The sequence below is a fragment of the Chelmon rostratus genome, chromosome 19 (genome assembly GCF_017976325.1).
Source record: "Chelmon rostratus isolate fCheRos1 chromosome 19, fCheRos1.pri, whole genome shotgun sequence".
NCBI classification, from domain to species: domain Eukaryota; kingdom Metazoa; phylum Chordata; class Actinopteri; order Chaetodontiformes; family Chaetodontidae; genus Chelmon; species Chelmon rostratus.
Genome location: NC_055676.1, coordinates 17535613 through 17559386, shown reverse-complemented (window position 1 = coordinate 17559386; position 23774 = coordinate 17535613). Strand labels below are relative to the sequence as shown.

General features: G+C 42.2%; 1 protein-coding gene across 1 annotated transcript; it reads right to left on the bottom strand.

Annotated features, from left to right (window-relative positions):
• Positions 1–3341: 3341 nt before the first annotated feature.
• camsap1a (calmodulin regulated spectrin-associated protein 1a) lies at positions 3342–22303 on the bottom strand. The gene is made up of 18 exons (XM_041959743.1): positions 22126–22303; positions 14618–14880; positions 13039–13200; positions 12881–12961; positions 10678–10819; positions 10229–10368; positions 10042–10138; positions 9791–9917; positions 9397–9482; positions 8980–9064; positions 6502–8827; positions 6236–6372; positions 5904–6112; positions 5642–5704; positions 5205–5292; positions 4985–5106; positions 4464–4582; positions 3342–4278 (listed from the first exon to the last, which is right to left on the bottom strand). The coding sequence occupies exons 1-18, from the start codon at positions 22301–22303 to the stop codon at positions 3988–3990; spliced, it is 4716 nt and encodes a 1571-aa protein (XP_041815677.1). The 3' UTR covers positions 3342–3987.
• Positions 22304–23774: the final 1471 nt, after the last annotated feature.

Sequence of the window (23774 nt, the reverse complement as noted above, 5' to 3'; positions counted from 1 at the left end):
TTTGCACTACAATAGCTTAGGTCAACCCTTTAAACAGGACGTGCCATATATTCAATACTGTGCCATGACGGATGTATTTGATTTGTACTATATTAGTAACCAGAAAACCTAATTTTACTTTCAGCACTGCTCAATGAAAGAATTTGCTTATTAATTTACATATGTGTGGCTGTTTGGTCAAGGTATTCCAAGATGCTTCATCCTGTACACAAGAATTTTTGACTCTTTGACTTCATACATATTTAAATGTTAAAAAAAAATGTTTGTACTTGAGTTTCATTTTATTTTAATCTGCACATTAAAGTGCCATATTATGAAAAAAGTACATTGAAACTGCTCTGCCTTGTTTAATAATTGAGCCTTGGTATTGCTACATGTTTAACCTAGGAACGCCAAATGAAGGGAATAGTTTGACATTTGGGGAATTGCTGGGGTTTAGATAGAAGATAAATATCACTCTGCATGCTAAATATAAAGCTACATCCAGGTAAGTGTTAGCATGAAGCACGTGGTAAGCTTAATTACAGACATTTCCAGTTTACGGACATTTCCAGTATATAGAATTGAAGCGGCTTTCTGGAAAGAGTCGAAATACAATTAAAAGATAAATTTGTATGCCTCGTGTCCTTGCATTATCAAACTCGCCATCTTAGCTGTCAGCTATGGATAGCTAGCATGAGATAACAGTGAGAAACAGCTATTAGCACTGAACTACACATGCCAAACAAATCACCAAAGCAGTGATCTGAGAGCCTGACAGGTTAGCACAATTCATTTAGCTTCCATACACTTTAGCAGTGTAAAAATGTATCTTAAAATGAGCTAACATTCCTGTCCCCTTGTGTTTAGTGCGGATTAGTAAATGTCTGCATGCTAACATGCTAAATTAGGGTGAACATGGCAAACAGCCCCCAGACATTAGCATATTATCACTGTGGTCATTTTTAGCATGTTAGCATATGTTCCCATTTAGCTCAAAGCGCGCCAGCTCAGCCATTAGCATGGCCATACACAACTGTAAGTTAGAGGTATGCAGGTCATTTCTTGTACTTAATGGCTTTGTTTTTGCTTGTTAATGTACAGATATCTGCGGGTCTTAATATAGACAGGTGGGTCTGTCTAAGCCATGACCACACAGTCTATGGTCATGATCGGTTGGTTTAATTTGCCACACGACAGGCTAGCTGTGGCAAAGATGGCCAAGAAATTGCTCAATATGGATTTGACATAGTTAACAGCCTAAATGGAAAGCAGAAGACGACAAAGTTCTGTATAAAAGTAATTTCTGTAGTGAAATATACTGTATGAAAAATAACAAAATAAATGGCGCAATAATCGGTGAAAGAAAAGGTGATGTAAATGGAGAACACAAGGGAGAAACAAAGAGAGAAGTGAGGAGATGTGATGCAAGGAAGGAGTTGTGTGACTAAATAAGAGATGAGGTCTAATCACACAAGTCAAAACACCTGAACTGTTTAACGGTTGTATGTGTAAAAATAAATAGCAAGAGGGAGAATAAGCGAAGCATCTGAACCACCTATTTATTAAAGTGCACCATTAACAGTCTCCCACTTTGAGTGTGAAATTTATGCTCTATGTTTCTGTGTTGGAAGGAAAGTATTTTCTTGTTCTCACACTTCAGTGAAACAGAGCCACTCAGCCTAATGGAGCCTTATCCAGTTTCAACTCATTGTTTAGCTGTCCGGCCTGCAATTTTACTGTTTTGGTTGACCCTCATCAATCATATGTATTGCTTCATTTTTGGATGGAGCAGGCAGCTGTTTTCAGTAAAAAAAACTCACTTAGTGTACTAAACTATTGTCTAATGGTTGGTGGACAGTGGAACGTTTTGCTGTTGGCAGGTATTTTCTCTTTAAGAGTTGGTAGAGACCAAAAACAGAGCTAAAAGAAAGTGAATATTGGACTTGTGGCAAACAACACAACTGCAAATTAATAATAATGTTGCTCCATAAGCAAATGCATGCTAACTATTTCCAAATATCGACTTCTTAAGACTTCTTCTTTTTTTTAATGTCCCTAAGTGGCTAAAAGTTTAGTTAATGGTTTGAGTTCAGCATTCAGGAATTGTTACCTCATTTCACCACATACAAGCACCAATGTGTTACAACACTAAATTGTGGTTGTACAGGGTTTTCTGTGTATTTGCAGCCCTATTCATGTGAATACTGCATATTTTAGAGTGGCCTTTTGTGACCAGCCTGAGGCACACCTGTGCAGTAATCATGCTGTTTAATCAGCATCTTGATGTGCCGCAGCTGTCAGATGGATTATCTTGACAAAGGAGAAGTGCTCACAGACACAAATTTAAACATTTGGGAACAAAAGCCTTTTGTTTGCATAGAAGAGTTACATTTTCTGTTTAAACTCAGATTCATTGTAAATTAGTGATCTTTTGTGGTGATAGGTAATAGTTATAGAGTTAGAGAGCAGCAGAGAAAAAGGAGACAGAGAAAAAGCATGAAACATGAAGGCAGATGGTCAAAGAAAGAAAACAGGAGCAGTAAAGAACAGATGAACACACGGTGTACAATCAAAAATGCACAAACATTTCTTCAGAAAACATACCTAGTTGCATTTTATTATATCTCTTCAAAAAAAATAAACATAGAATATAACACAACAAAGTAAGACTCATAACATCTCTGAAAGCCTGTAACAGAATAAAATTCAAAATAGTGCCTGCTTTTTAGTAAACATAACTTGTACATAATGTACAAAAAATACTACTCAAAAATGTACAAAATGCAGCAAACAAATATCAAGTATTGTGCAGTTTCCACCCGACATTGAACCAGCTGCTGACAGTCAGTCATTGCAGAGAAATTACTAGTGTTGAGCGCCAGAAGCTACGTTAAAATTGTACATCTCACCAGAATCCTGTGAGCAGTTAATGAGCGGCAAAAAGCTCAGTGGCATATCTCAGTTCATTTTGGTTCAGCAATATGAGCCAGTCAGGGATCTCAGGTGGCTCATAAGGGAGGTGGAATATAAGTATGAAGTTAATACAATATAATGCACTACTGAAAAGGTATAATGCACTGAGTCTCAAACGCGCTTCCTGTTTGGAATAAATACTAGTACAATTTCCCTCACTGTAAAAAGAACATTATTTCTGTTCCCACTGTAACAGCAGCACACAGCTCCCAAACTAAAAAGACAACAAACAAAAAAAAACAGTTTTGTTGCTTTGCTCCATTGTTCTGTTGACATAAAGTTTAAACGATAATCAAGAGAGTGAGAAAACACATTCAGAGCTGAATGCACAAGCAGTGCATTCAGCTCTCTCCTTCCCTGACACAAGACTCACACACTTCGCCAAACACACTAAATAGAAAACAAGACTGCAGATTACCACTCACTAACATCCATTCCATACATACATTAAAAAAGTTTGTTCAAAGCTCCCTCTTCATAAAAGCAGCGACCAGGAGTAGATACAGGTGAATAACAGAGGCTGTGTATGTGGAGCCTGGATTAATCACAGCAGTAGGGTATTTTTGCCAAGCTGAAGTACCTTTAACTTTTCAAAACATGGTCAAGTCAGTGTTCACCACTGCCTGTCTGTAGTTGCACTTGGTTTCAGTAGTATGCTTCCTACTGTAAGTAGATTCAGTGGTATTCGACTTGAGGGTCCATTTCTTCACCGCTACATAACAATCAGTCCATCATTAACAGTGCCTAATAAACGAAGGGCGTACCCACAAATTAAAACATAAATATGTGACATGCAGAATAAAAAGCTAACGAGACAAGAAAAGAAAGAAATCAGAGCATTCAGTTGGCAGACGATCATATTCTCGCACCGCCGCAGGCTGACATCTCCATCAATAAGAACATCTAATCCTCCTGTCTAATGACATGTTAGTCACGTGATCACATGTCAGTCACCTCAGAGATCATTGGGTCCTGCCCAACAGTAGTAGATAGAACAGAGACTATAAGAAGTGTTTTCTTTCCTCCTCTTTCTCACTTCCTACGTGCACTCCCTGGTCTCTTGACCTGCCACAGGTGATTGTGGATGGTCAGGGCGTCCACGCTGACCGACACAGACTTGGCGGGGATGACAGTGAACTGCTTGCGGTCCGAGCTGTATTTGTAGAGCTTGTCAATCATCTTCCGGCTGATAGTGCGCGGTCCTGTGCCTGTGAACTTGACGATCTCCTCTGTGTCCGGTGAGTATGAGTAAATGGCGCGGAACTGGCACCCACCGTCGCGGAAGAGGATGATCAGGTGATTGGACTCACACTTTTCCAGTTCCTGTGTTCAGTGAGACACATAAAACACAATTTCTGAATATGGCAAATCATTAGTTATAAATGTAACTGTGAGAGTAATAAATACAAAAACACCCCAGAACAACAAACTTGTTCTTGGCATGAAAGTAGCACTGATAGCTATACGGACACGGCTACAATAAATTAATTTCAAGTGATCACACTAACCTCCAAAACAGCATTCTTCTGGGTTTCATTAACCCTTCCAGCCAGACAGCAGTGAGCGATGGCGTTGATGATGATTGGCTTGTTGGACTTGGAGCTTGGCTCCTTGAACAGTTTAGGACCTTTAACAGACAAAACATACAACAAAAACAAAAAGATTATAACACAAATGCATAAATCAGGGCAAGACCAAGAGGTAATTCCAGGGCATATCCCCAAGTAAAAACCATTAAGTGTTGTTTTTACATTTTGGTTTTTTCAACAGATTAAACAAAGATGCTAAATGCTAAGCTAATTGGCTGCTGGTTATGGCTTCATATTTACCAGACAGGTATGAAAGTGGTATGGTATTGATCTTCTTTCTTGCAAGAAAACGAGTAAGCACAACAATTTTTTAAAGCAAGCCACAAAATCGAAATGTTTTTCATCTTTAGCCTTGGTTTGAAAATGGTCTGCTGAAATTATTGCTTTGTGATGGTGGTGGTTAAATAAATACATAGTCTTGTTTCTGCATTTCTACCCACCATTGTACTCCATTGAAGTGATGGAAGAGGCTATAGAGCCGTTCTCCCAGTCCCTCTCCATGTTCCTGCTAGACGCCCTGCTCAGCATAGGAAATGACTCCACGGAACACACAGATCCAGCCCTTGAAGACATATTTACAGGTCAATCAGATCACAGCATGGAAACACAATATGGGAAGAGATTATCTCTGCATTTAACACACAACACAGGAAATCTCACCTCTGTGACTCTGCCCCTCCAGAGATGACACTGTCTGCCTCAGTGGCCAAAGAGAGCGTCGATCCTTGATAACTACAGCTCAGATCAGCTGAAAATGACGGACAGAAGGATTAAGTTACCTTAAGAAACACAGCACTGTTGTTTACCCATTCCACACCTTTTTTACTGTATTTTCACATGACAAGCAGTGACCCAAATTGACGATGTAGTGTTACTTTAAGTTTGCAACCCTGCGATTCAAACAAGGGACAGAAGCTGCATAACAGGCAACTAAATGACAAATGGATAATAAATAAGTCAAAATTATCAACTCTAAAAAGATTTATTTTCATAGTATGTAATCCATAGCTGACCCCCGCAGGGTTTGTCACATGAAGTATTTTAAGGGGCTGTGTATGCTTGATGTCACGACATGCAGAGCAGGTTAGAAGGTTCACCTCCCCTGCAGCCTGCTGCTGAGCCCTTCGCTTTGATCAACATCGACACCTTCAGAGAATTACCTGCATAACACACATGTACACACTCAGAGGATGATGACGAATGTACACAAGTGAACTAAACTGAAAGACAACGTGCACACACAGCCTATCAGATGATACAACAGCGTGTAGACAAGCGCACTACTCTAAGCTGACAACGAATAAAACATGGAGCACTAGACGAAAATAGTCACTGGTTAAGTACTAAAGGTGGTCTTACGAGTGGTGGATCCTTTGGAGAGGCTGTTGGACTCATCACGGTGCAGTGATTTCGGCCTACTCCTGCGGGACTTAGTCCGTGGGCGAGGTTTGACCAGACCCTGCTCTTCCATCAACGCTTGCTGCTTCCTCCGCAGGTATTCCTGCTTAATAAGCTCTCGTCGTGCCTTCTCCTCCTCCTTACGAACACGGTCCTCTTCTGCCTTGCGCCTTGAAGGTAGGAAAGGAGAGTTTATTTATCTGTGTTAAAAAGATACACAGCCCTCCACACATCCCTGCAGCCAAATACTTATCCTTACAATAAATCTTTGAGTGTGTGGAATGAAAACTTACCTGGCCTCATCACGTTTGAGCTCACTCTCAGCTTCTTGCTGTTGTTTGCGTAGTCTAGTTTCCTCAGCTTTGCGTTGCTGTTTGAGAAGGAAGGCAGCACGACGTTTGGCCATTTCATCCTCCGCTTTCTCATCATCCTGGACGGTAAAAACGAGTGAGCATCACTGACATTTGTAGTTACGCTTCCCAGATTGTACTCTTGATATTCAAAATCACAAGTCACACACGCAGTGCACACATGAAAATGCAGAAATCCTAAATTTTACCTTGAAGAAGAAGCCTAGCACATTCTTCTGCTCGGCCTCAGTGCAGTCTGCACTTCCATCTTCCAGTGGATCTTTAAGCTCTGATAGGTCGACCTCAATCAGTTGACCCTTGACCCTGGTATTCTCATCTCCACCCACAGCCTCTTTTCCTGAGTTGGCAACATTGTCCTCCTCTTGTTCCGCAGCCTCCGAGGGAGACACTGATGTACTGGAAATGACTTGTGGGTCCTGTGATTGCGTTTTGTCCAAGAAGCCCCCAGTTCCCTCTTTGCTGCTGCGCTGCTTGAGGTCATTATGAACTCTGAAGGTTGTGTTTCTCTGAAGGCTTGTCTCTAGCCTGGAGCTACTCCCTGTCTTCTGGTCTCCACCAGAATTTTCTTTGGGGGACTGAGTATTAGACTTGACAGAAGCCAACTTGCTGTTGTCTTTACTCTGTTTTTGCTCCAAGGCTTTGCTGCGTTGGCTGGAGCTGAGCTTGGGAGGACGGCGAGAAGGTGCAGAGTTGCTGCCACTGATATCTACAAAGTGAAGTGCAAAGGATCTGGAGTCTGAGGTAGAGGATGTTGATTGCGTCGTGTTCGGGGTTGTGCTGGGGCTTGATTCTACACGTTCAGGAGGTGACACCACACGCTTCATTAGCAGGTCTTGCTGTAAGGAGAGCTGCATCATCTGGTGTTGAATGGAACTAATAGCTTCATTGAGTAGATCTATAGAGTGGGAACACTCATTCAAGTCAGGTTCAGCCCCATTATCCTGGGACAGGGTGTTCAACCTGTTGTCTCTTTTCATCTGCCCTGCCTCTGTTTGACCTGCCTTTGCCTGGACCTTCAGAGCATCAAGACAGGAGTCATCCTTGCAGGACTGGGTCTTCACTCTACTCCGGTCAGCCAGTTCTGCAGATTCTGAGTGTTTCAGGGGCAGAGGAAGTGTGTCACTCTTCCCTCCACCCTTCTTAACAATGTTCAAGAACGCAGCTTTCCCTAGCTTTAGTCGCTGCCTTGCTGATAGGGTCTCCATCTTCTTCTTCTGATACTCAATAGCACGTCTTTGCTCTTCTAGCTGCATGTGAAGTTGCAGCAGCTCTGAAGGCACAACTGAGGGACTCACCATCATATTCTTCCCCAACATAGGAGCAGGCTCCTTCCCTATCCAGCCGGAGGTGCAGTCACTCCTCAGTTGCCAGGGAGGGCAGGGGGTAACCTCAGAGCCATCTGGTGTGGTCTTCTGAGAGCTGCTGGTACTTGAGAATCCATCACGGAGGCCAAGTTTAAGAAGCTTTCTCTCTGCAAAGCTGGTCATCTTGACACTGGTGCTGCCTGAAGCGCTGCAGCTGCTCGCCCAGGATATGGTACTGAGGCAAGGGCTGGAGCGTCCACTGAAGTCTTCCTTATCGTCCCACTCACTAATCTTCAAGTCTTCTCTCAGTTTGGCTGACTCACCCTCTCCCTCTCCAAATTCACACATCTCTCCCTCCTCTAAGTATTGTCCCTTTCCTCTCCTCATCACCACTTTGGCCAGCTCCATCTGATCATCCTCCTCCTCGTCTTCCTCAAGGTCTGCAATGTCAGAGTCAGAGTCGTGCCCTACCTCAGGGCTGTGGTGCTCTAGCTCTCCTGACAAATGAAGGAAAAAGCCTTGGGGCTGTTTCCTCACAGACTGAGGGATGCCTATCGACCCCTCTGTGGGTGGCCTGAGAGAGCTAGGGGCTGATTCTACCACAGGTATGGGTGTGAAGGTACTTCTGTTTGACTCAACCACAGAGGCTTTCCTCTGTGAGGTGCTTGGGACATTGGTGGCTGCTTTCCTTGCAGCTCCTGCTGCTCTACAACGGCTCTCACCACTCTCCTCCTCCTTGTTCAGGCTGATGCTCTTCTCTTTGGCTGGTTTCGGGATGGCAGGCATCAAAGGCTCCAGATAGTAGCTGTCTGCCTGGTGGTCGGGAGTACAGGGGGTCATGTCAAGGCGGGGAGAGCAACGACTGTTAGAAACCCTTGAGGTCAAGGTCGCGCTCTGGATTTCCAGTTCGTCTTGCTCCATGTCACTCCCAAGTCGATATCGAGAAAATGCAGAAGGGTGGATTACAGCGACCAGTTCCTCCTCTTCTATCTCCTCCTCCTCATCCTCTATGCGCATGTGACTAAGCAGGCTTTGACCACTGAGTCTGTGTTGAGACAGTTGAGGACCAGACCCCAGCATGTGTTTGGGGGTGATGCACATTATATTGGAGGCCAAGCTGTCTTTGCTGATGGACCGAGCAAGACTTATACTGTCTGCATCATCCTCCAGGGGACAGTGCAGGGCGTAGGGCACCGGCTGGGATAAAGGCCTGGATGTGGAGAGAGGAAGAATATAATTAATGTGAGCTAAGGGTAATGAATCACGGAGCAACAATAATCTGTTATATCTGCATCTTGTGGTACATTAAATTGAATAACTGGTCAGAACAGTAATTGTGAAGGTTGTAATCACACTGCTCACCTCGGCCTCCTCTCTGGCCAGGCCAGTATTGAGCCCTGATGCAGCCCATCAGTATGTGCCATAGAGTTGGGCCTTTTTCTCACCTCTGTACAAAGTAAATATTATCTATATTACAAAAAGCACTTCTCAAACAGTACCAGTAATTGGGGATGATTTCAATAATCTAGACTGTGGGAATTCATTGTCTAGACAGAATATAACACTGACAAGTAAGAAGTGTACCACTTCAAACATTCTAGCAAATGCTTTAATTAACAACTCCTCAAATACTTTATTTTTTTGTTAGAAGTGGACATTCAAATAAGGAAAGATACACGAACACAACTTGGGTACATTTCACCTTCAAAGAACAACTAGTTCTTCTGTTTGAAGAACTTTGTAACTAGAGGAGCCTGGGTACTTTTACTTTTGTATTACCTGAAGTGTTCTCCTCAGCCACTTTCTGCTGTCTCTGTCTCAAGGGCAGTAAGGAGTGAGATGGGCTTAATGAGCTTGGCTTAGTGCTGTAAAGGAAATACAGAGAGGTTTGGGTTTTCAAGCTACATCTGGTTTGATTATAGTTTATGAAATGTTTAAAAATGTTGGAGATATGGAGAAAGCTTTTCTGGAAAATCTCATAGTGTGTATCCAAAATGACTCTCTGTGTTAATGTGCATGTTAAGTGCAGAGGCATTTTAAACATTACAGTTTAAGTGCTGTGATAATGAACACAGGTGAAAAAAACACAGACAATGTATTAAGGAAACCAGTAACTTGAAAGTAAAACCGTCTCTGTGTGATGTTACTGGAAAACAACGTCACTGGATAATACCTGAGGTCAGGGCTCGGGGGCGTGGTCAAGGTGTCAGCAGAGTTTGATGATGTCAGGAAACTACGTTTGGTGACGCTGGAGATGGCAACATGGGGTCGTGAACTCTTGGGCTGCAGTAGCAATCTCACTACAAAAATGGTAGAAGGGAATTAACCATTGGCTATTAACCAACATAGTACACCCTGTTTAAAAGAGCCTTTAGAAGTTCAGTAAATTAAAAAAAGTATATCGAAGAAGAAGGTGTGTTATACCATCTCTGATTTCCTGAAGGTCCCTGGGCTGTACGAACTCTGGCTTCACACTCTCAAACCACCAGAAGAGTTCAGCAATGAAGACCATCACATTATTCTGCAAGACAAGGTGATCAAGTTGAGCAACACATGTCGCTGAAGCCTGTTTTTAAAGTATTTTCTTGTTGTTCAGTATTTTTGTGCTGACCTTTAGAACTGGTGGAGAATATAACATGTCCTCAGGCTTCAGATGAAAGCATTTGTTCAGGTATTCATTGGAAAACTCCTTTAGTAGCTGGATGTTGTACACGCTGTCTGCTATGGAGGGAACTTCCTTCAGACAGATATCTGCACAGAATAGGACAACAATGATCAATAAGATCATGCTAATAATGTACACTGTAATAGTTCAGTGGTAGCTCAAGCTACTTTTTAAAACTATTTCTTATAGGACGCCTTAATGAAATATGTTTGCCGTTTTGGGAAATAAGTTTCAAGTTTGTTTTCTTGCTGAGAGTTAGATGAGAAGATCAGTACCACTAAGTTAATGCGGTACACTCAGTATGAGGCAGCAGGCATTAGCTTAGCTCAGGGAGTGAAAAACTGTAGTATCTTGTACCTTTCAGCAGTGGATCTAGCTGTCCAGTGTTAACATACCTTCTAGTCTAATGATTTCTGGGCAATAGAAGTGGATCACAGCCAGCAGAGCCGTGCCGTCACACACATCCTTCAACAGGTCATCCAACAGAGGGAAGTGCTGAAGTGTCCGACCTGCCAGGTGATCTCTGCGGTAACGCACCTGCACGGCAAGAGAGGGCACAAGTTTAAACAACGTACACAAATTTATCTAATTTGAGCGCTGGGTCTCATGCTTACACACAAACACACCATTTCTCACTTTCTCACTAAATTATTATCTGGCTCTCTTTAACACATACGCTGTTGAGTAAGTGTCTGTAACTGGCATCCAGTGCTTGATGGCCTTTATTTATCAGATTAGGTCAGGTGAAGCTGTGCAAAGTCCTTTAGAGAAGCATCTTGTGTAAATGACCTGTCATGTGGTACAACAACTGGCATGTAAACCACTTTTTAACCAAGCCTAAGGTGGGTTTAGTGGTTGGTTCAGGTGATAAACGATAGAAAGGGGTAAAACAATAAGGTCAAAAAGGTCAATGGGGAGTACATTACCACACGAGAGAACTCCACAGGCTCCAATAAGCAGTGGGCCAGAGCATGCATTATATCAGGCTGATGAGGGAAGAAAGACAAGATTGGTAGGAAGTTAATGAAATAAGGCAAGCCGTGACTGCACGAGTGGACTTTAGCACTTTAAACACTGGACTCCACACAAGTTGCTTTACGGCAGTAATGAGTTGGAGCCCGGTATTTTACTTCAGCTTTGCAGGATAAAAGAAATTAGAAAGCATAGAAAGGTACTGTGATGTGTTGATGTTCTGGGGAGGGAAGGTGATGAATGCGAAAGCTCAGCTGAGAAGTGAAGAAACTGCTAAAGGGTTTCATGCAAAGCAAAAGCAAACAAGAAGGGAATAAGGTCTCATGAGCTTGCTGTTTCTTCCTTTGCCACTGAGGGGCACTGTGTCACCTGCACTGTGCACATCAGTGGTTTTAATTCATGTTGGCCCTTTTTCCTGTGTATCTCATTAGCTGTTATTTTTGGTTTGGCTCATTTCTCCGCTGTCTGATCTCACATACACACACACATATCAAGAAACAGACATACATATACACTCACACAGGAGAATGCTAACTGTTGCACTTACAGGTACAAGCTTCCAATACCATTTGGAGGGAGACTAGAGTCCGAGAGGCAGGAAGGGGAGGAAGGTTTAGGGAGACACAAAGAGGAAGAGCAGCAGACAAGTCAGGGTTCATATACAGTGAATCAGATCCCCTGTTTCCATGGAGACAGATCTGATCTTAAAGACGACTGGAAAGGGTTGAGCAGAGAGAGTCAAGGATGTCTAGTTTTACAAAGAGGCAAAGGAGGAAACAGACTACAGGAGTTTGTGTATATTGTAATTAAACGTTCAATGATTTCACTTTTGTTGTTGCATTATTTCAGACTCATGCAACCCCATTACCCTCTAAAGAGCAGCCCTACAAGACATTTGTCTTTAACCAATACGTCTTTTCTGACTGGTTGATAGGAACCAAAGCAAATAAACCTATTGCAGAGGTTGTGAACTGTGAGACGTAGAAGAGTTAAAGGGGGAGTGTGGAGTCCTAACTCAGTCAAATATGAATGCAGAGACATGACAAACATATTTTTAGATCCAGTGTGACTTACACCTCCTGAGGATATCATTATTTCCGATCTCCATCCCAAGTAAGTGTTCACAAATCATAGAAAAACTGTGCTATTTATAACTCCAGAACTTGCCTGAGAATCACCTAATCCAGTGATAATCGTGCACATCCATGGCAACAGTGCACACAGGAACTGCTAGTAACTAATTGGACAAAATGTACACAAATAAAGGCTAAAACACTGATTCCATGGCATCACTATATATTATACTACTGTATACATCCCCCAAAGCCCTCAGATCAGAGGGACTGTAGTTCCATAACAGTTCAGTGCAGAATAAACTCCGTTAATATGAACTTTTTTTGTTGCACTAACATGGTTGGGGTTGTCCAGATGACTTAGAGTGTGTTTAAATCTGTGATCAGAGGTTGATGTTGGGTGCTCATCAGATCACAGCCAGAGGGACAATGAACAAAGGCAACAGCGTCTCCAAAGAAAGACGCTATTCAAGAGAGGAAGTGTTTCTCTGAAGCAGCGTGGTAAGTGTGTGTGAGACACAGGAATAAAACAAAGAGACACACAGGGTTTTACCTTCTGGTGACTGGGTGACTCCAGCAGATGTTGCTTCATTTTCAGCTCTTTTTCTATGATCTCCCTCATCTTGATGTTCACCTGTAGCAACAAAGATGCTGTCAGTCAACGCAGACATATAAACAGTGTAAACATTAACCACCATGCCTGGTTCTCACCTTGTTGATCCAAAAGACCATGGCGTCTTCCAGGTCAAAAGGCAGCTCCTTGGAGGCACTGAAGTTGGAAAACCTTTTGACACTGGACACCACCTTCTCTATACTGATCATCTCCACTATATAGGCCATCATCAGGGCATCAATGAGGTGGATGTGGGAGCTCTGGAAGGACATAGATTTTGAGTAGTCTTTGAATGACACAACAGAAACTTAACTATGTATCTGGCATGTCTTAAATATGCTAAAATGACATTTCCTGCCCCATGTTATGATAATCAATCTCTGTGTTAAGAAATACTTCTCATGTGTTCACTGTGAATCTGTATTAGAAACATGGGTCTGTTTATATCGCACGCCATTATTGAACTGCATCGTTAATGGTAGTACAGATAGCATGTCTGCTTTTCTGTTGTCAGTGGAGACAAAGCTGAGATCCTCCATCACTCAGTTGCCAGGGAAACAGCGCAGAACTTCCTGACTGAAACACAGAGAGTTCAGCAACAGCCTACATGTGAGACGATCACTATGTCATTAATCTATGACTCACACGCTGTTTTTATTGGTCCAAGAAGCTGCACAAAATGACAGTTTGTGTTGCTGTGAGCCTGGCACATGGATTTCTTTTTACTTATAAAGGTGATTTCATTATAATGACAGAGACAGACGATGCCAGATCAACTCATTCTTTGACAGATGATGGATAGACAGTTGATCTATTACATGTAATGATGGTCTTAGAGTGTCTTTAGTGTCTCTACTTGAGTTTAATATGAATCATTGTAGTGAGAGCAAACATTACCTTCATATAGTAACACCTAAACACAGCATAAACTGCTGCTTCTGGGCCAGCTTGTTGCCTTTTGTGTTTTCACACTTGTGGGATATGAATAATACCCCCAAAGTGTGGGTTTATATTAAATGATAAATGCTGAGCCTTTGGTTCATTTAGCTACATGAATATTTTAGTTACATTCTCTAAAACCTGCAAAACACTCACATCCACGGGTGCATTATTTATGCCAATACTCTTGGCTCATATTTGGCTCTGGAAAGCAAAGTCACATTAGCTTGTTACCAGATGGCAAGTGTGGGTTGCCAGTTCACTAGGTTATACTACCACAGAGCATGTAGCCTAATTTACATAAAGGCAATCATTTCGCCACTTAGGGCAAGTAGAACAAGCTGTAAAACCCAACACATTATCACCTTATAAAGTTGTTATAGTGAATGTGTTTTCAAACTTTGCCTCCACACGTTCAGCAGAAACAGAGCCATAGTAGCATTTATTCAAGTTTTTTGTTTGATCATGTGAATGTCAGTATTAGTAATAAGTCCAATATTAGGAGAGCTAAAGCAAAGCTCCACTGAACATGACTCCAATCATTGACACTGATGCTTACTATCTGAGTGACCTCTTGAAGCACACAAGACTAAATGCAGAAGCTTCATACATCACACATCGATGTGAGTACAGGTCAAATATAGCTTGGTAATACACAGATTACAGGTTTCAGAATACACAAGGCTAGAGCAAAAGTTAATGTTGGTCTATAAGTAAATATAAGGGTAAGATACCCACCATCTTGATGGGAGCCGAGCTGAGGTCCAGATCAGAGACAGGTGAACTGTCTGTCTGCAGGACATAGATGCCTTTTCTGGACAGGGCCTGGATGACAGACTGGTGGCTTTGGAGTGAGGCAGCCTGCTCTGCGTGCAGGATGAGCCCACACACCCGGCAGTAGAGCTCTCCAGACAACAGCAGGTGGATGATGGGGGGCTTGATGTGTTCCTGCTCGTACTGGTCTGTATAGAAGGGGTCCCGCAGGTCTGCAGGGATGTGCTCTGGAAGGAGTGACAATCACACATGTATTAATAAATGAATGTGTACCAACCCTGAATGATATATTCAGGGATGGCTAGTGAGGTTTTGTCACTTATTAAGGTTGTATTAAGTCACAAATCACACCATGAATTCACACGCAAACTATTTTTGTGCAGACACGTGTCCAACAATGCCACATCATGTTACATAACGAAGAAGCTCCCAGGACACCGACTATCAAGGTATTAGGCTGTCTAAGACGAAACCAGTGTAGGAGGAGAGCACTGAGACAAAGCCAATGGTTAAACAGCATGCCAGGTAGCAACCCTAAAGGCCTGTAGGTGGACTAGAAGCTTTAAACCAATGAGCTAACAGGATTTAGTGGTGACACTTAAGCTGATGGTGTTGTCCCAGCCAGCCGGGTGTTTTCCTGCTCATGGACACAGACATGGGGCAGCTATTTTTATATGCCTTGCACATGTTAATCCAGAGCTGAGGCCTGATGCACTCACGAAATTTATCTTCCAGCACTTTCTGGGTAGATTCAGATAGGAATAAACAGGGTTGCCTGATAGAGACAGCAAGTATGGTTATGCGTATGAACAGGAAAAAAGGGATCAGCAATATTTCTTAAATGGATGATTTATATTACTGCATAACTGAATTGTCTGAAGACAAATATCTCCTTTAAAGGAAGATTTGTCTTGTCTTAGTGGTTTTGTCCATTAAAACAGTGAGTACTGATTACATTTTACCATCCAGATTAAATTACTGATACAAGATACACAGTCTGGTCAACATAACTTAAAGGGATAGTTCCAACATGCCTACTTTCTTAGTATTTACCAGAGCCAGCAGCCATCACAAACTGTCATTTTCACACTTCATTGAAGACAGGCTAGCTGTTTCCCCCTACTTCAAGTCTTTATGCTAAGCTAAACTAAAAGCCGGATGGCTCTAGCCTCATAGTTAATGCACATACATGAAAGTGGTATCAATCTTACGATTGAACTCTGGGCAAGAAAGCAAATAAACATATTTCCCAAAAGTAAATCTATTTATTTGAGCCAAATAGGCAGCCAGTCATTAGACTGCACTGTGCTACTTTCTGGTGCTACTTTGGCCTACCATAAAACTGTAGTTGTGCACACACAGTTTTTAAAAAGCATATGATATATGATATATGATATAGTCATCATTCATCGCTATTAAAATAAGTGGTTTAGAAAACTGGGCTCATTCCTGACATGTTTATGCCCTTTCTGATTGTTGTAAAGCTGTGTCACAAGTCTCAAGATATCAGCAATCATGCACATTAATAAAATTGTATCTCAAATGATAAGAATTGAGACCCAAACCGAGAAAATAAGAAGTCAGCTTTAAAGTACGCACATTTAAAAAGGAGAAGAATGCTGATATTTGCATCCAATATTCAGCCACTTGAAAATAACACACACACACACACACGCACACACACACACACACACACACAGCAGGCTCAGATAAGGGCTACAGCACAAAACCTTAGCTGTGTCTTTCACAACAGACTGCTTGCTTGGCACAGTCTACCTACAGTATCTATCTCACTCTCTGCTGGTGTGTGGCACAGCCATATGGGCATGAGAGTCACGTGATCATGTGAGAAAGTGCTTGTTATACACCCCTCCAGGTCTGTCTTCATCTGCCTCATTTGTGTTTTTCAAACCTTACACGTCTTCCTTCAGCAGATTCACAAACACATCACTCTTTACCCTGCCACTTCCTCAGCCTCAGCTGTCCCAGAATGCTCCCTCATCCTGCCTGGTTGCCGTGGAGATGGGGATGGGGATGCCAGCATGGCCGGAGGTGGGGGCTGGGTTGCTGTCCCATCTCCTCACCATGGCCTGCTCACTGGATCGTTTTATGGTCCCTGACATCAGGAGGAGTGAGTGAGTGAGTGTGTGTGTGTGTGTGTGTGTGTGTGTGTGAGTGGCATGGAGATTCAGAGGGGGAGGCAGGAGCTGCTCTCTAATCCTGGTTGCTAATACTACTTAGATATTTATTATCCACCTGATCCAAGGGTTAAAGCCCACCCTGCCTATGCATGCATGTGTGTGTGTGTGTGTGAAACTGAGGAGGGGGCGCAGAGAAAGCCTTTGTTCCTATTCTCCACAAGGTCAGATTGATCAGCAGAGATCTTGCTGACAGTTAGGGCAGGGCCGTCAGGCTCTGCAGGGGAAAGACACAACTATTCTCTCCAATAAGAAGGCTTAATGGAGAATCCTCCAAAAGACGGTATGTTGAGAACACATAGCCTTTAAGCCGATGCACCCTGTAGGCACACATGGAGGACTGACCCTGAAGAGAGAATGAAAAAGCTGGCATATGCAAACAATCTGTCTAGTGTATAATGTGTAGCTCTTGAAAAAGCACTCAGTGGTTTCACATATGCTTTACATCCATTAACATTTATTGGAAAGGAATATCTCATCATGTAGTGTGTGCATGATGTGTTACAACTACTGTACACATTCTCAATTAACAGTATGATGAGGACATGCGCAGTTCTGCAACTATTGTTTAAATCCCATCGTACAATTACAGCCAATATACACACACAAACACACACACAGACACTTTGTTAGGTACACGTGTTCAACTGCTCTGCAACACAAATAGCTATTCAGCCAATCACGTGGCAGCAACTCAGAGCATTTATGCGTGAGGACATGGTGAAAACGATCTGCTGAAGTTCCAACCAAGCATCAGAGTGGGGAAGAAAGGTGATTTCAGTGACTTTGAACGTGGCACAGAAACTACTGATTCACTGGTGTTTTCACACACAAACTTCTCTATGTTTTACAATGAATGGTGGGAAAAAGAGAAAATATCCAGCTATCATAAATGGACTACATAGACTACAGTTTTCAATCACAGCGCTTTACACCTATGCGACACACATGCAAGATGTCACCTGCTCATCAGGAGCAATAATCATTCACAAAAACCTTCACAATTGGGGATTTTTGCCAGGGACACTTCGACATGTAAACTGCAAGGGCCAGAGATCGAACCACCAACTTTCGACCGTTCTACCTCCTGAGCCCCAGAGCCTCTGGGTGAAAATATTGTTGATGGCAGAGGTCAGAGGAGAATGACAAAACTGGTTTGACATGATAGAAAAGGCAACAGTGACTACACTTACAGCTGAGGTATGCAGAGGAGCATCTCTGAACGCACAACCTGTCAAACACTGAAGCAGACAACCACACTCCTGTCAGCTAAGAACAGAAAACTGGGGCTACAACTTGCACGAGCTCACCACAATTGGACAATCGAAGATTGGAAAAACGTTGCCTGGTCTGATGAGTCTCAACGTCTGCTGAAACATTCAGGTGAAGGATCAAAATTTGACTGTATTGTATTTGACTTGCATTGACTTTTAACGGTTCAGGCAGCTGGTAGTGTAATCTTTACACGATATTTTCTTGACACATTTTGGGTCCCTGAAATACATAATGACAAATGATTGCAAACAGGAAACTAGGAAATATAGTGTATATTGCAGAAAACACTGTCTACATCAAATTCATCAAAGACCCTAAGCAAAACGAGTTCATAACGCAGGTTCACAATATACTTTCTCAGTGACCTACATATATATTTCATCATCTAAAATATTAATTCCAATGTTGCATTAAATTCTCTATGCTTCATAAATTAGGTCATGGTGTGGTTGCTATTCTGACATTAAATAACGATTGTAAAACATAATTTGTGGAAGAGGAAAGTATGGTAATGGCTGAGTGATGGAGCTTGTAAGAAATAAATTAAATAAAAATCTAATGGGCCTGGTTTCTCATAATAACATTTAGAAAAGATTTGGAGGTTTCTCCGAAGGCCATCAATGAAACTGCCGTGAGTGCAAACAAACAGGCTGTGTTGAACAACGACGAAGCCTTCAGGTCCAATCCCATTAAACACTTAACCATGTGACTGGCTGTGCTGACTTTCACACCGGCACACAGACAACACAGTCCTCGCAGCACTGCTGTGTCGGTTGGTTTGCACATCTAATCTGATAAAAGTGTTTTGGTTCCTCTGACCTCCACACTGACTGTCAATGAACAGGGATTGTATCACAGAAAACAAACATAAAGCAAACACACTGTATTTCAACATGAGCTATAGTCATAAAATGCAATTCATGATTCAGTGCATAAGGAGGATTTTTCCTAAATGCTGCACGGTCCCAGGCATTTGCATTACAAATATTACTGCTATTACCACATTTTCAATATGATTTATATAAAAGTCAGCATAAGTCTATAAGATGTGGGAGAGCAAAACCACAAAACAAAAAGTTGAGGGGCATCTCAAAGTTACCAGGCCAGAGTAGCACCCACCAAATTAAGCGTACTTGTGTCAGCAGATATCCTGAGTTAAGGTATCAGAATTGCGCAAGTCCAGTCAGAGACTATGATGACTACAGCATAGTGAAGCAGCCCTACAGCTTTACATTTTAATCATCCGCAGTTCCGCATTTCCATACTTTCACTTTCAATAGCCTACATTTAATGTTTCTCGGCTACTGCTGAATTCAGTGCTCAAGGAATTAAATAATTAAACACTGTTATGAGACAATCACAAATTCAAGGACAAGTTCGTGGCTTTTCCTGCGCAGCCCTCAATCATAGGCTGGCTCCCTAAACTCCCTAAGCGCTCAGTCATCACATTTTTGGAGTTGATGGATGGAAAATAAATCAGCAACAATTTTGATTATCAATTAATCGTATCTATCATTTTTCCAGCAACATTTCCTAGTTCCAGCTTCTCAAATGTGACGATTTGCTTCTTTTCTTTGTCTTATGTGATGTTTAACTAATTTTTTTTTTTGTTTTGGACTGTTGGTTGTACAAAAAAATCAATCTCAAGACAGCATCTTAGGCTTACAGAAATCATGACAGACATCTTTCACTAGTTTCTAACATTTTGTAGACCAACTCAGACGGTAATTGGCAGATTCATTGATAATGAAAATAATTGTTAGCCGCAGCCTCAGATAACATTGAGCTGAGTAAGCAAAAAGTCTGACTCATCACTGGCACCACCAAAGCAAATCAGGGTGAATTGAGGACTGTGAATAAATGGGATGAGTGTGAAGCAGGAAGGATTGTACAGCTGATCATTTTATTCCTTTAGGTTATGTGAAAATGTATCATGTGAACTGCTCATTTAAACCGTTTCCCGAATTTATTCAGAAAAGCTAAGCTACAGTTAAAATGTGCAAATCTACATCTCTACTGTATGAACTTGTTCAAGTCGTGATGACTGTCAAATCACATGCTCGTACTATCCATCTGTGTGAAAAGGGAGTTAAGATAGTATAGTTAGAGCAAGAACTCGGTGACTTGCTGTAAAGGGCTACTAAGTGTCCCTGGCACACTGACGTCAGGAGGAGCCAATCAGATTAAGGGAAGAAGGAAGCTCGACGGTGGAAAGGGTGATTGTTTGGTGTTTATTATGGGCATCTGATCTCTGCCCTGGAACAACACCGTGTTGGATAACATAGAGGTAAATCTTTGACCAGCAAGGCAAGAGCTCACGGTATTTCCAACACAGACGCAATGCATATAAATGCTCCAGCTGGTGGGAGATTGATGTGATATCAATCATGCTGATATTGTCAGAATGCATGTTCATATTTGGAAAATAATGATGCACTCGTCACTTTCATTTTCACAGCATCCGTATGATACGCTGCAAGCTTTGAATTTTAGGGTTTTGTTCCCCTCTCAATTCACTGAGTCATCCACTACAACACAGGAGACAGCACTGCAGGGCAGGAAACACTTTACAGTATGTCTGGATAATAAAATGAATATGATGACAAAGAGTTTTCCTTTACTGAGCGACCGGCTCTGTGTCTCCTTCCAAATGCCTCATTGTCAAACTGATAATAAAATCACAGAGACTGGCAGGCTCGCGTGAACAGCACAGCTGACCTCCTGCTCACACTCCTCAGCGAGCAATCAGCGAGTGACACAAAAACCCACATTCAAGGAGTAATTTCCAGACATTTACTTACAGCCTGGTGATGTGGAGCAATCATTTTGAATGTTTTAGTCGACCTCGTCAGCGCGGGCGAGGCTAGTGACCTATGTATAAAAGACTGACTGATCATGAGACGTCTACTGAAGTCTTCACTCACAGGCGTGAAGGTCTGGACTGCTGCTATGCTGTCACGGTTTTTCTCAGGGAGGTTATTTACGTTTTTGACAGTGAAAAGAACCAGACAACAAAGCAAATGACAAATTGGCTAATACTCAATGTGTGTGACAACTAAATCTGTAAACAGGAAGGGTGTCAACACATGTACACTTGGGCACTGGAGATGTAGCTACAGTGTATTCTTATTGTCTTTTTGGACTGAATACTGATCTAATCACTGATCTATCTCTAAATACCTTTATGCTGAAATCTTTTTCACTGACACCAAACCGATGTTGGTAGCAGTGTTTCGGCTTTTCTGTAGTGTTTTATAGCAGTGGTGGGGCACCTCACCTTGACCACTGCATACACACTTATCAAATCCATTAGTTTTTATGAGAGAGTGCAGACGCACAATTTCAAAGAGCAAATGTTGGATATTTAACGAGTATTGTGACTATTGTGCTCGGCTATACAATGTCCTGGGTTAAACCCTGGATAGGCCTTTAGTAAATCAGCTGGTGATAAATAATAGTAATAAAACGCCAAAAAAACATAACACATAGAGATGTCACCATCTCTCCATCCTCTCATGCACAGTTGTAGTCAGTACATTATATACTGTATTTTAATTTCATTAATACAAAACTGATAGGCCTAGAGTATATGAGTGAATAATGCAAGTGCTGTAATATCCTCTTTAACAAACATATAAAGAGATGTTGTTTTTAACTGTGCATTGTTTTTGTTCCTCTCCAAGACTGTTTGACAGAAAGTGGACAGGTGCAATTGCTCAGGCTCAATTAACAGGATTTGCATTCAGCAAACTGTTCATGCAGCTACAGTAGAGAGTCTATATTGTACAAATACCATATGAATTACATAACATGTGCAGCTGCTGATATTTTACCAGAATATACATATTTACCCTGGGCTACTTAGCTGCAATAGACAGTCTGCCTGAGTTCAGTTCATGCACATTAGCTGTATCTCCAATAAACAAACAAGCACATAAAACACACAATAACGTGATTCAAAGTCCCAACGGTGAGAGGAGGACACAGAGGCAGCCTTACCTATACCATAAGCTTTGGCAAACAGCCAGCGGAGATTTGCGTCTATTTTGGCTCTTGCAGAGTCGTAGATCTCCAGCGGCACGACCTGAGCCTCCATGCCTCCCCCTCCGGCATCATCTGCTGCTGCTGCTGCTCTCCTCCAGGTGCTGTCCCTGCCAGCACTCACCTCCACGTCCATCCTGCACCGAGAGACACGGACACATCACTAAGCCGACCGCATTACATCATCGGCATGAGGAACAACAAGCAGGGCCTGGCTCCCTGACAGCACCTGCTATACTGATGATGTGAAAAACTACACATGCACTCACCTCGTTGAACCTGCGCCTACTGCAGGTGTCTCTGCTGCCAAGTCACCATGATTCCTACACCAGGAGCATATCTTTAAAATCTCACTAAAACGTCACTTATTTGCGCATTGTTTCAGCTGTCAATCAGCTGATGTGTTAGGTTGGAGTGAGAGAGAAAACCTGCACTTCTGGACATGAATGAGAGCCAGTCTGGGTTTATTAGCGACCAAAAATTGCTGCCATCTTTGACAGATGATGCTAGCCTGTTTCTAGCTAGGTCCAGTCGAGGCTGGTCGTGGTGACCAGCGGATGACCTAACACTAACACCGTTAAGTTCAGAGTATCGACGTTAGCTGTGGTTAGCTAGCCAAACTGCGCACACCCCGAAATTTACACCGACAGACACAACAAAGACTCACCTCTAAGGGTGCATTAGGCAGCTTTGTCTTTGAGGTGGACGTGTTGTTAAAGCGCCGACATGCTGGCTTGGCTTCAGCTAACGGTTAAAAAACAGGACTCCTCCCTGCCCGGCGACACAAATCTCCGGCCTCCCAGGATAAAGCTGCGACTGGCGGCTGATGGTCGTTAATCCAATAATAAAAAAATCTGTTTGGCAGCCATCCGGAAGTCTGTTTTCGAGGAAATTATTAATGTCCAAATGCCGGACGTTTCATATTGAGGCTGTCATCGCCTCAGAGAGGACTAACGGTGGCCAGGCAGCCTTGTTGTCGGAGCCTGTCTCTATGGGGACGGCTGTTGTCTTCTGTCAGCTCGACTGCAGCACGACTGTTCGCCTGCTGGGGGCGCTGCAGGTCTGTATCTGAGTATGATGCTGCATCACTGGCATCAAGAGTACTGCTGAGTATTGTACTCCCATAGAGTTAAGAGGTATGGAGAGACAAAGTGTTTACTATTAAATAAATAAAGAAGACAATATGAAATAAATAATCATATTGATAAATACATTACAGAACCAATTAATAATTAGTGTTCATTTATTTTGTTTTTTTGGGGGGATTTTCTGAGCAACTAACCAATACCAAAGTACAGGCAAAAATAAATTACTAAAATATACAAAAATAAATTACATATTATTACTCTGTTTATCAACATTAGTATTTATTTCATATTGTCTTATTTAATATAAAAGAATATGGGGTTTCATAGAGACAGATTCTGGGTCGAGATCTAAAACCACTGGATCCTAGACTTCCCATAACGCAACCAATAGCATCTGATGGAAAGTATTAAAATTCTTTACTGAAGCAAAAGTAGCAATATCCACATGTAATAAATAAATAAATAAATAAATAAATAAAATCTAAAATTGAAGGTCCTCCTTTCAGAATTTTATTCAAG

Coding starts and splice junctions, on each gene's coding strand:
- camsap1a (XM_041959743.1), bottom strand. CDS start 22,303: ATGGACGTGGAGGTGAGTGCTGGCAGGGACAGCACCTGGAGGAGAGCA. Junction 8,828..8,979: donor TGGCCAGAGAGGAGGCCGAG/GTGAGCAGTGTG, acceptor CTCCACATCCAG/GCCTTTATCCCAGCCGGTGC. Junction 5,705..5,903: donor CTCCAAAGGATCCACCACTC/GTAAGACCACCT, acceptor TGTGTTATGCAG/GTAATTCTCTGAAGGTGTCG.